We start from the raw sequence: 13,491 nt of genomic DNA, 5'->3' as shown, positions 1-13,491 counted from the left end.
GTGTGCGTGGGTAAGAAGACGGAATGTAATTCTCTTGTTGACGGGAAGCCAGTGGAGGTCTTTTAGGTGTCTGGTGATGTGATCTTGGCGAGGGATGTCCAAAATTAGTCTCGCTGATGCGTTTTGGATGCGTTGGAGTTTTTTCTGTAATTTTGCTGAGATTCCGGCGTATAGTGTGTTACCATAATCCAGTCGGCTCGTGACCAGTGCGTGGGTGACAGTCTTTCTTGTTTCGAGGGGGATCCAGCGGAAGATCTTTTTGAGAATACGAAGTACGTTGAAGCAGGAGGATGAGACTGCGTTGACTTGTCTGGACATCGAGAGAGAGGAGTCTAGCATGAAGCCCAGGTTGCGTGCGTGGTCTGTGGGTGTGGGTGCTGTGCCCAGAGCAGAAGGCCACCAAGAGTCGTCCCAGGCAGAGGGGGAAGATCCTAGGATGAGCACCTCTGTTTTGTCTGAGTTGAGTTTTAGGCGGCTATGTTTCATCCATTCGGCTACCTCTTTCATGCCTTCGTGAAGATTAGTTTTGGCGGTGTTAGGGTCTTTGGTGAGGGAAAGGATTAACTGGGTGTCGTCGGCGTAAGAGATGATGTTAAGGTTGTGTTGACGCGCGATGGAGGCGAGTGGACTCATGTAAACGTTGAAGAGGGTGGGGCTGAGTGAAAATCCTTGTGGTACTCCGCAGATGACTTCAGTGGCCTCTGAGTTGAATGGGGGAAGTCGGACTCTTTGAGTTCTCCCAGCGAGGAATGAGATGATCCAGTCCAAGGCTTTTCCTTGTATGCCGATGTTGCTGAGGCGTTGTATAAGGGTGCTGTGGCAGACTGTGTCGAAAGCGGCGGAGAGGTCGAGTAGAATGAGGGCCACTGTTTCTCCGTTGTCCAGTAGTGTTCGGATGTCGTCAGTCGCTGCAATGAGGGCGGTTTTGGTGCTGTGTTTGGCTCGAAATCCAGACTGAGAGGGATCGAGGGAGTTGTTGGATTCGAGGAAGGCGGCGAGCTGGCTGTTGACGGCTTTCTCAATGACTTTGGCGGGGAAGGGGAGGAGGGATATGGGTCGGTAGCTTTTAAGTTCAGAGGGGTCCGCTGTGGGTTTCTTCAAGAGGGCGCTGAGTTCGGCATGATTCCAGCTTTCCGGGAAGGTGGCAGAGTTGAACGAGCAGTTGATGACATCACGGAGATGGGGTGCGATGACGGAGTCAGCTTTGTTGAAGATGTGGTGGGGGCAGGGGTCGGTTGGCGAGCCAGAGTGGATTGAGTTCATTAGGCGGATGGTGTCTTCGGTGGTGATTGGGTTCCAGGCGCTGAGGTTGTTAGTTGGCGGTGTGGGGTCTGAGGGGGGTGGGGATGATTGTTTGCAGGGAGTGTTCTCGAAGCTGTTGTGAATGTCAGCAATTTTGTTGTAGAAGAAGGAGGATAACGCATCGCAGAGGTCTTGGGAGGGAGTGATGTCGTTAGATGCTGCGGCGGGGTTGGTGAATTCTTTGACGATGTTGAAAAGTTCCTTGCTGTTATGGGCGTTGTTGTCGAGACGATCCTTGAATGCTGATTTCTTGGTGGATCTAATCAACTGGTGGTGTTTGCGGGTGGCTGCCTTGAGGGTGGCCATGTTGTCGGTGGTTGGGTTTTTTCTCCATGTTTCTCCTAGGGTGCGGCATAGCTTCTTGGATTTTTTAAGGTCATCATTGAACCAGGGAGCCTTTTTGCTGCCTGAATTGATCTGGTGCTTTTTCAGGGGTGCTAATGCGTCAGGGCTGTGGGTGATCCATTGCTTGAGTTTGGTGGCCGCTTGGTTAGGGTCCAGTGAAAGGGTAGGAGGGTTTTGGTTGAGTGATGTGAGGAGTTGGTCGGAGGTGATTTTGTTCCAGTTTCTCCCAGGAATAGGTTGTGGGTCAAGGTGGTTTTGTCGCTGAAGTGAACACAGCTGTGGTCCGTCCAATGGAGAGCTGTGGTACGGTCGAAGGAAATGTGCTTGCTGGAGGTGAAGATAGGGTCGAGCGTGTGCCCGGCTACATGGGTGGGGGCGTCGACAAGTTGTTTGAGTCCGAGATTGGCCAGGTTGTCCAGAAGGGAGTTGGTGTTGCAGTCGTGTTTGTTTTCAAGGTGGAAGTTGAGGTCTCCTAATAGAATGTAGTTCTCGGAGGTGAGGGCATGTGGGCTGATGAAGTCAGTGATGTCATCGCTGAATTGAGTGCGGGTTCCTGGAGGCCTGTAGATGAGGGTACCTCTGAGTGTGGTTCTAGGGTCTGTGTGGACCTGGAAGTGGAGGTGTTCGGCGGTTGCAAGGTTAACGTCGAAGCTGGTCGTGATTTTGATGGAGTTCCTGTGGATGATGGCGATGCCTCCTCCTGTTTGGTTGGTGCGGTCTTTTCGGATGATCTTGTAAGCGTCCAGGATGGCTATAGCGATGTCGGGTGCTGATGATGTGTTCATCCATGTTTCTGTAAGGAAGGCGATGTCCGCTGACGCGGTGTCGAGTAGGTCCCAGAGTTCAGTGGCGTGTCTGTGGACCGAGCGGGTGTTCAGCAGGATGCACTTCAGGTGGTTAGAGTCGGAGCTGTGTTTGGAGGAAGTGGATTTGGTGAGGGTCCTGAAGCAGGAGAACCTCCAGGTGTGACAGGCGAATGGGCCGTGGGTACGTCCTGGGGTGGCATTGTAGCATTGTGGTGTGTGTCAGGGGTTGAGGGCAAGGAGAGTAGCGGCATCATATGTGAGTCTAGTGGGCTGGGTATGGCGGGAAACAGGGGGTCTGGCGCTGGGCGCGGTCCAGGCACGGACAGGCGTAGACTGGCTTACCTTTGGCGCACCTTTGGCGCGACCGCTGAGCGTGGACGCTGCGCGAAGGTTCATCTGTCTTAAATGGAGAGTGGAGGGGGCGGAGCGTGGGAGGGGCAGCTGGGAGGCGGGAGCGGGGAGGAGACACGGGCCGCAGGTAAACAGCACAACAAAATGGCGGTACAGTAGCGTAATCGAAGCAGGGGCACAGCTGGAGTGAGAGCAAAGGTACAGTAACACACAGATCAGCAAAACACAATATTCAGCCTGTTATCAAATCACCGCAATGCAGGGCCAATGAGCAGGAATAAATAAAATGCGAACGATACCAGGATACCAGGCGCTATGTTTTAGTCGAAGCGCTCTGAGTTGCAGCCGATGTATGGGTAGCCAGGAGCTCAATCAGGGCAGGCGATGTGGTCAGCAAGCAGCAAAGTGTCTCTAGGACAGGCAGTGAGTCAGGGGAACGACCGTTATTTAGACTTCAAACTGTCTAAATTCATAAACGTGCCTGGGTGGGATGCGCGCTCGGAGTGTGTGTACAGGCAGCCTTCAGTCCCGGGATGCCAACGGCTTCCGAAGTTCAGGACTGTGAAAAAACATTTCTCACGAGGGAAGGGGGGAGCGGGGCTAATGGGAGGTGCAGGGGCAAGAGAAGAGACACGCAGGGCGAAGGGGACGAGGGGAAGAAAAGAACAGGAAGAGGAAGAGAGCGAACGACAGGAAAGAGAAACGGAGGAAAAGGGAAGAAGTGGGCAAAAAAGGAGTGTCCAGGGTAATAAACTAGGGAAAAAGGCTAGAAAAAGACGAGCGCAGCTAGGGAAGAAAAATTACCGACTCGGGGGACGCCATGCACACCACCATCTTTCTCCGAGGCGAGGCAGAAATGCCTCGGAGAAACACACGGCCATTTTGAGATTCGGGGCGTGTTTTTAGGTTTGAGTGACGGATGACGTCACAGATAGAAAGAACCTAAAAAACACGCCCCCGAATCGCAAAAAGACGGGGGTTTGAACCGAGTGACGCCCCTCTCCTCCAATGGCTGGCCTCCGTTTAGGAAGCCAGCCAATGGAGAAGAGGGGCGGGTTCCAAGCCCCCTCTAAGAAACATAAAATCTTCGGCTCCACCCACTGCTACGCAATGCAACGATCCTCGACCTAAAAAGGAAGGTGCTGGAAACAGATGCGCACTTTTGTAGTTCGCAGCCACGACTACATGATGTCCATGCTTAGGGTTTTTTGTGCTTCTATCTCCATTGTCACAGAACGAAAGGCCTAATTTCGAGTTTGGCAGATAGAGGCCGTGTACACTCTAAATAGGTCAGAAAGGGCATCTGCTTCCTTTTGTCGTCCGCCAAATTCTAAATAAGACCGTAAATATTTTAAGACCTATTGTAAGAGCGACATGAGACTGCCCAGATATTCATGTTCAGCATGCCAGGAAACAGCATCCTACTGAGCATTTCATTAGTTTATCTTTTAAATAATGTAAATTATGTTCTCTTTTCTCCATACATTCAGGGACGGCTGTATATCTCCAAAGAAGTTAACCACAAGGAGAGCAACGATACAGAAGCCACATCTCTGACACCAGGAAATGACCATGGTTTTAGTTTCGCAAAAATCAATTACCTCACATTTTTTTAACCATTACTCTTCCATGTTATCACATTTAGTTTATGGGTGTTGACAATGAAATGGTGTATTTTACTGGGAATTGTTTATTTGTAAATCATCAAATTTAAGAAACTTTGGGACTCTGAGCCTTGCTTTAGAGAATTGCAGTGGAGACATGTGCATCACACATCATTTTGAACAGTCTGCAAAGTGTCAAAGCTACCAGAATTTCACAATGTGCATCCATGTTTACAAACATTACAGGTGGGCCTTGAGGCTAGTTTCTATCACAACAACAAGAACGTCTTCCATTTGTTAAACTCTACTGCCCACATTCAAATGGTGAACCCCCGTCTCCCCACAGGCACCAATCTGATGTCTTTCTCCTTAACCGTATCCTCGCAGAGGCTGAGAGTCCCCCCTGATCTCATTTACATGTAACCAACAAGGTAGTTTCTTTTCACCCATTACCCGTATATTGCTCTATATTTTAACCATGCGCACTTTCAATGTATAGAAGTAGTAGTTGTATGAAACACATTGCTTCCTTGTGGTAAGTGACTGAGATGCTGCCACGGGATTGAGACACTGATGAATGGTGCTATTTTGGACTCTAAACAGGCTCCTTGGATAGGTAGCTATGAAGGGGAGTTTATTTTTTTTTATTATTTTCATTTTCTAAGAAGGTGTTGGTACTTTTGTTTTCTTGACTGTTGTTCTTTAGAGAGGACTGAATTGTGTTCCTTGTGTCTGCCGTGTGGCTTTCCTATCCAGTATCATTGAGTGAGTAAATGCTAACAGCAAATAAGAAATAGAAGCTAGCCTTCAAACCTCAGCATTGAGACTGAGCAATTTAAGCGGGAGCAATCACAAGACTGTAATGTGCTTACATCCATCTCTGTATGAATGCCTGCCTAACAAATCAAAAACTATACTTTTTAAATCACCTTGTAGAGCACTTTGTCTTTTACTGAGAGATTATATTTTCAATAGGTGAAAGTCCATTATCAAAACGTCCTAAAAGAGCCACTTTATTTTAGGGGGTGAAGCAGGTGATATTATTGAAAAGTTGTGATCACAAAAAACTCCAAAAGGTCAAACAGGTCTGGGTAAGGTCTGTGGCAGTAAGCGATTGTTGTTACACTTTTGTTCTTGCTCTCAGTGACAGAACACCACCAATCCACAATACTATCTACATCCGGGATGCTGTTGTGTTGGACGCACTCTGGAAGCCCACCTTGTGTTTTTATAGGCCTCCTTCCTTTGGGTCTTCGTTTTCAGGGCATCCTTTGTCCAGTGAACTGTTTCAGCTTCTGACTGTTAATTACTATTGCATGTTCTTGCACTTACTTTTCTTAGCTTTTCTGTAGCAATTTCAATTTAAGGATTTCCTTTTTTTAAATTTTGTTAGATATATAAACAGGGCTGTATATAGTAGTGCGGTAAATAGTATCCAATAGATGTGACAAGTATGTATAGTTGACGTTGTGTGCTGCCAAAATGGCAGGCTTTTTGTATTGTAACAATGTGTTTCTTTAACAATGCACTGCAAGTACCCAATGTATTTTAACTTTTTTGGTAGGATTTGTTCAATAAATATGCAAGTTCTAGGGATCATCCAAGTGTTTCAGTGGTTTTTTTAATCGGTGTGCACTGCTCCGTCTAGCGCCCTATTACACGTACTATATATTTGTGTTTTAACAAACTAATTCTTGTTTGTCAAAATAAATAAGAACTGCAATGTGGATGGAATTCCTATGTTAGCATGCCAATTTCAAATATATTCCACTGAAAAGGATACACACCTCGCAGAAGAATAAAATATTGTTCAATAGTATTGGATTACTTCATGACAGATTACCAATCAAAAGCTAGTTGTATTCATCTTATCTATAACTTTTCTGAAACTATCTTTCTTACTTGAGCTCATTTTTGTTCGGGAACTACAATATTTAAAACAATAATTACACGAACAGAGGACAGGAACTACAGTTTATAGGTCTTTCACAGCGGGGGAGACCAAGCCTTACCTGCACAGCCCGTGGCAGGGGCACAGGGAGGCATTCAATCTAACACCAGCGCCGTGAGGGAAACGGCCGCGCTGACCAGGAATGCCGTGAGGGGAACAGCGGTAGTTCCCATCGGGGGAACTACAATACCCAGCAGCCCCGGGACGGGCGCACGAGGGAGGAGTCACCTGCGCGACCGGAGGCGCTTCATAGCTCGCGCCCCCGGCGAGCCCCTGGGGAGACCAAGCCTTACCTGCACAGCCTATGGCAGGGGCACAGGGAGGCATTCAATCTAACACCAGCGCCGTGAGGGAAACGGCCGCGCTGACCAGGAAAGCCGTGAGGGGAACGGCGGTAGTTCCCATCGGGGAACTACAATACCCGGCAGCCCCGGACCGGCGCACGAGGGAGGAGTCACCTGCGCGACCGGAGGCGCTTCATAGCTCGCGCCCTCCACTCGCCCCGCAAGTCGCTCGCGGGAGAAGCCCGGGACAAGGGCGGGGCCATCTGCGGCCAGAGGAGGCCGAGTCGGGGCACCCCCCTTAGCTCTTGTGCTAATATACCAGGAACATTGACCAAAGGTACTGTTACCCACTGACTATTTTCGGTCCTTCTAACAGGCCCCTTCTAAGGCTGTCGATATTGACTTAGTACAAATTATTCTTATTGGTAACAGCTGCCACGCTATGTCTTGCAAAGGGGGCCTTAGAAAACCTTCCTCTCAGGGTGACCTGCATAGGGGAACAATGGATTTGTACTTTAAGCGTGTTATACTGCCCATTGCAAGTGAATTGGATAGAATAGAACGATCCCCAGTCTTGGACAGTTCTTTCACTCTGGGTTCTCCACCACAGACTGTTGATATAGCCCCGGCTATATCATTACTGGATGAACTTCATCAAATGTGCAAATCCTCGTATGCCCCTCTGGATTCAGAAAAAGTGCATGCTATGGCTCCTATTTCCCCAATAGCTACGCCTAATCATGGGTCTAGCTGTTCCTCCCTATTAACTCACACTCCACAGGTAACGCCCCACATAATACGACCAACAGCAAACTCTCTACCGGCAGCCCCCAACCAGGTGCTCTCTGCCAAAAGGAAGAGAGATGAGGCCAAACAAGCGGGCAGTCAGGCTAAATTACAAAAATTACATGGTAATTCACCTTTACTCAATACTCCTAGTACTGCGACTTTGAAAGCATCTACACAGACCTCCCTACTGTCGGCGCTCGAAACCATGATGAAGTCAATCCTATCCCCGTGGATTGATAAAATGACTAGCCTAGGGGACAGGCTCAGGGGTGTCGAGGAAGCAATAAAAGTTAAGGCGATAGTTACTAAAACCTTGGGAGGACCCATACAATCACAGCATCCAGCCCCTATAGAAACGCCAATCTCTATCACACAAAGTAAGATCCCCTGTAACCAATCAGCTGCTCCACACATGAAACTCGTAAATATCCCAAAAGCCGCCACAACATCACAGTCTTCCTACCCTGGGCAGAATAAAAAGAAGTCATCTCATAAAAGAATAGTGTCTAGTCATGACACTTTTCCGCACAAAACTAACCACCTACATCTGCCACCAGAGGCTGCCCCTATTGTGTGCGTCCTCTCAGGAATACCTGAACTCCCAAAGGGAAAACTTGAGAGACAGCAGGACCTAAGGAATAAGGTAGTTTACTGGCTCACCAAAAATAGACCTTTGCCCCCCAATATAGACGGGACTATATTAAGTGTCAGAAGGGTGGGCTGGTTAGGACCTCTCGCAAAAAACACTGTGGGCGACTTGGTACTCGTAAAGTTTAGAAATAAATATGTCGTCCCATACCTCCAATCTTGGCAGCCACAAATAGGTGATGGTCCTATATCCGTTTGGAGTATAAGTGAATTCTACCCCAGAACATTATGTGCCCCGTCGTAATGTCAGACAACATAGAACAATTCCCGGACGGCGAGAAGTGGTTTTGTATTGAGTGGCCACCTCTCCCCTGTTTTTTATCAACCTTTTCATTCTTCATGTTGTTCATTGATTAGCCGATTTATTCTATTGATTTAATTTATTTTTAAATCCATCTAATTCTTTTTATGAAATGAAATGAAATGTATTAATGTATTGGTGTATTTTTATGTACTGCTGTTGCTTTTATGATTTTTCATATTGAAATCGAATAAAGCTAATCAATCAAAATCACAGCAGCAAATCGTCAAACTATTAGGTACATTTTTTTTACTGCCCATCAAGAAGTGAGGGAAACCTTTCACTAATCATATGTAATGCTGTGAGGGATTACAAACCGCATGTTCTCCACACCAGATATGACTCCTGCTTAGATTTGAATTCGGTTCCCAAAATGGATAAGGCATGAAGTTTAATGATGCTTACAAAACGTTTAAATATGATATATGGATGCAAACCTAAGAAAATGCGCTTTTTAAAAATAAGTATTTGACCCCTTTAAACCAAGGACAAATCAAAGTGGGTTACAACTGAACAAAATACATTTTGTATTTACATGAAGCATGTAACATTCATGCATTCTAAGTAATGAAACATATAATTGCTATGCGAGATTAATTACCTTACATGCTGATCATAAATAACGTAAATTAGCTTAAAATTAAATTATCAATTTTTAAACCAAAAGCACAAAAGAAATTTGCTATAATTTTTAGAAAGCTAAACATGTTAGTGGGCCTTATCAAATCGGATCCAAAGTGGTAGACACATCCATGTTCGCAAGTCAATCAGAATAGCCCTCTGGAGCTCCTCTTTGGCTAGCAGATTCTTTTGGGCTGTATTCATGTATTAAGCCCCTTTATGTGCACAATACAGTGGTAAGTGTGGTTGTTCATTTCCCATCCTCATCAGATAAAGCATGCACTTCACACGTGTCCTTAGTGGCCACAGAGGTGTTCAAAAGAGTAGAACCACACTCTTGTTAATGATTGTACCCTGTATGTGAATAAGGGGCATAAAAAGAATATCACACTTTTTTGTGAGCAGCTCCTCGTTCACGACAACTAGGCCTTTCAGGACCTTGTTACACCTTTAATCAATCCTTCTTGTGGAGGACAAAAGATGCAAAAACATGCAAATTAGCCAAAATCAATCCCATGTAGCCTTCCTTTATGGTGACATAATGCTGAAGGATCAAGCAGATACAAATTGCTTAGGAACCCCCTTTTATGAGGCAATTACCGTCAAGACCCTTGCAGCAAGTGATGCAGTAATTGTGATAAGAAACTCTTGCATTATATCGTGTTTGTAAGCCATGCCAGATTGTGTGCCAACATGAGCATTTTTAAAGGATGCGTGTATTTGGACCAGGGCCTAGAAAACAAACAAACTATTTGAATGGTAATGCTGACAAATGTTTGTCAAAATGGAGTTCCAAACGAAAAACATGGTTCACTTAAACAAGACGGGATGCATTTTCCAACCTGAGGTGGGTGCAATATTTACAGCAACAGTGCTATCTCGCCTACTACAGAAGTTGCTTGGAAAGAAGTAAAGCTGTTACATCAATGCTTTCGTATTGTTTGTCTGACTTCTGACTAGTCTGAAGGAGGATAACTCAGGGAGAGGAAGAGAGACACCTATCAGTCACCCTTTTCTCAGAAGAGGGTACAATATGTATATGTCCTCTTAGGGCTAAGGTGTTCTATCTTGGTATGCACCTCAAGGAAGGAGGTTCAAATTATGGCACCCGAAATCACAAGACTTGACACATAAGGGCCCTTCAATAAGTTCACCTGTTTTAACCAGATACATCTGTCATTTTACGATCCTTCTCAGAGATAGGAAAGGTGCTCGTTCTACTTATGGGGTTTGCTAAGCGCATAACAGATACAAAGAATACGCCTGTAGCATTAATAACATATTGTGATTGTTTGTGAGTAATGCCTGGAGATCAGAGAACTAGGGGTGGTTGAGATACTGTAAAATGTTTGCCAAACCTTTTTTACTGCCCTTAGGCATATTAGAAGATACCCATTAATTGTTGCAAAGATATGCTAGTCGTCGGAATGAACCTTGTGCATAATACTAAAATATTTTATTCTTGGATTGAAATAAAGGCTGATGACTAAGTTCAGCTATCCACAAGTTATTCAAAGATTGATCCTTCATTCATATATAGTTCTTATGTTTATATTGATTTGCTGTTGGCTCTCATTGAATGGTGATGCTAGCAGAAGTCATAAACATACATAGATAATTAAAACAGTATGTACTGCATCACTGAAGTACTAGGAGATACACAAACACTTTCTTTCTTTCATGCACTAATCGACTAGATGTCGGTGTCCAGGCAACCAATACAGGGGTAAAGTTTTCCTAATTTACCTTGAAACACCATGGCTTTGATGTTAAATAGCGTAAAGGATGGGTACTAGTGACACAGCTACTAACTCTAGTGAGGTATACACAGCAGTATTACACATATAAGAAAAGCCTTATATACTATGTAGTTTCCTACCATGATTGGCAAAGACTCATAAGTTGTTAGGCACTAAGGGCCTTATTATGTCGCTTACTCGCGGTGGTGGTCAGACCACCGCCACCACTGCAGGTCTGCCTGCAGTATTTTGAGTGTGACGGTTGGACCTTCATAGGACCGCTGCATCCATCGGGATCCAGGATCCTGCGGCGGTGATACAACTGTAAGGGGCAGGAATATCCTAGTGGTGCCGCTGCGGCACAGCCAAGCATATTCCAAGTTGCTTTTCCTCTGCCAACTTGATGGCGGTGATCCCGCCATGAAAAAGGTGGCAGAAAGGCAACTATGTGGGCCCCAAAATGGCAGGGTGTATGCGGGGGAGCACATGTGCCTACTAAAAGCGCACCGCTGTTCCATATGGTGCATGCTTCACCATGCAGGAACATGCTGCAGGCGCTGTCACGGCTGTGGGATGTGGTGTAGGCTCTCCAATAAGCCTCACATACCACTGCCGTGAGACCGTGCAACATCACCCGCCTGTTCCGCATTACAGTCATAATATGGCATGCAGGTGCACAACCGGGTTGGTGGTCCTTCTGTGAGCGCAGCTGGGGCAGTCCCACAGGAGGAGTTCTAGTTAGGTTGACGTTTCACTCAGACAAAACCAGAGAAATTCAACAGTAATAGTTAGCTAAATTAACTATAACTTGCGCAGCCGCAATGCACTGCTTATGACCTCATCTATTGCAGCACTCATGACATGATCAGTGACATCACTGATGCCATCTCAAATTAAATCATCCAGTGACTGAGGGCCCGATGTAGGTGTCCATTTACCGACCGGTAACGGCCGATTTCGGCCGTTACCGACCGGTAAATGGTCATTTGAGATGCAGGGGCCCTTTTTTACCGAATCGGTAAATTTACCGAATCGGTATTTTTACCGATTCGGTAACCTGGAGATGTAGGTGGGACTCTTCTGAGTCCCACAGGCCTCACAGAATCGGTATTTTACCACCCAATCCAATTGGGTGGTAAAATACCGAATCCAGGTGTGCATGCACTTGTGTGCATGCACACCTGTGCCATGTGACGGACAGACATGCCATTAGGGCATGTCTGTGTGCCACTTGGCACACGTGCCTGAATTCGGGGTGCTAGAGGGTGTCAAAGTGACACCCCCTGCACCCTTGCAAAAATAGGTATTTACCGAATCAGTAAATACCGATTCGGTAATGACCATTGATTCCTATGGGCTTCAATGCCTATAGGAATCAATGGGCTTTACCAATTCGGCATTTACAGAATCGGTAAATACCGAATCTTAACGATTCGGTATTTACCGAATCTGAAATACCTCCACCCCCCCCCCCCCTCCATTTTACCACTTCTGGTTCTATGGGTGAGTGAGTGTGTGAATGAGGGGCTGTATGGGTGAGTGAGTGTATGGCTGTGTTGGTGAGTGAGGGCATGTGTAAGTGGTATATGGGTAAGTAACTGGGTATCTGAAAGGCGTATAGGTGAGTAATGGGTATGTGAGTGAGTGGATGTGAGAGTAGCTGTGTGTGTCTGTGTACGTGTGGCAGTGACTATATAGGTGAGTGAGTATGTGTTAGTATCTGTATGAGCGAGTGAGTGTGTATGTAAGTATGGGTGAGTAAGTGGCTGCGTGGTTGACTGTATGGGTGAGCACGTGTGTGACTAGCTCTAAGGGTGATTGATTCAGTGTGTGCATGGCTGTATGAGTGGATATGTCAGTGGCTGTATTAGTAAGTGAGTGGATGTGTAAGTGACTGTATGGGCGAGTGAGTGGATGTGTGTGTTGAGCTATGAATCAGTGACTAGCTGTGTAAGTACTGGTACGGATGTGAGAAAGGGTTTGAGAATGGTAGTGTAAAAGTTGGAGTGGGTGTATGAACTGTTATAGCGGGTGTGAGTGGGTACGTCAGAGATTCTGTGGATGTTGTCATCAGTGATGTCATTTGAGATGTCATCAGTGATATCACTGACCATTTCATCAATGATGTAATATGTGAGGTCATAAGCGATGCATTGCGGGGGCACAAGTTATAGTTAGCTCAACTAACTATAACAGCTGATTTTCTCTGGTTTTGTATGAGTGAAATGTCAGCCTAACTATAACACCCCTTTAACCTTTGTTTTTTTCAGTGAATTTTTAAGGTTTTAAAAAAATATTTCCTAATTATAACGGCCTGTAACCTTTCATTTTTCAGGGAATTTCTATGTTTTTTAAAGTAGGAATGGTGTTTTCAGGATGGTGGGGAAAGGGGTCAGGGCCTATGACCAGCTCTCAGCAATCCCGCTGTGTAGGACTTACAGAAAGTACTATGCAGGCTTCTCGGTCCCCAGATCCCCTAACATCCAAGAGAACTTCATTTCCCAACCAGTAGTATGCCAGGAGACTTGTTTGCGAAGTAGTGGAGAACGGGGGCGTGGGCTTCAAAGACCTCTTAGCAAACTCACTGTGTGGGACTTGCTGGAGGTAACAGGAGGGGTAGTTGTCCCACAGCGACCCTCAACAGCTAAGGGGACTTCATCCCCCAACTAGTAGTGTGCCAGGAGGCACATTTGCACAGTGGTGGAGACGTCCTTGATGATTGCACAGGTAATGCCTGTGTGATTATATGA

General features: G+C 46.1%; 1 protein-coding gene across 1 annotated transcript in view; it reads left to right on the top strand.

Annotated features, from left to right (window-relative positions):
* Window positions 1–6,007, top strand: part of NREP (neuronal regeneration related protein) — a 104,874-nt gene extending 98,867 nt beyond the window's left edge. The window contains exon 4 of the mRNA XM_086961014.1: window positions 4,295–6,007. Within this exon, the coding sequence (XP_086817140.1) occupies window positions 4,295–4,420 (126 nt within the window). The 3' untranslated portion in view covers window positions 4,421–6,007. The remainder of the gene's footprint in view (window positions 1–4,294) is intronic.
* Window positions 6,008–13,491: the final 7,484 nt, after the last annotated feature.

This window comes from Lissotriton vulgaris, chromosome 3_1 (genome assembly GCF_964263255.1).
Source record: "Lissotriton vulgaris chromosome 3_1, aLisVul1.2, whole genome shotgun sequence".
Taxonomy (NCBI): Eukaryota; Metazoa; Chordata; class Amphibia; order Caudata; family Salamandridae; genus Lissotriton; species Lissotriton vulgaris.
This window is presented reverse-complemented; position numbering and strand designations above follow the sequence as displayed.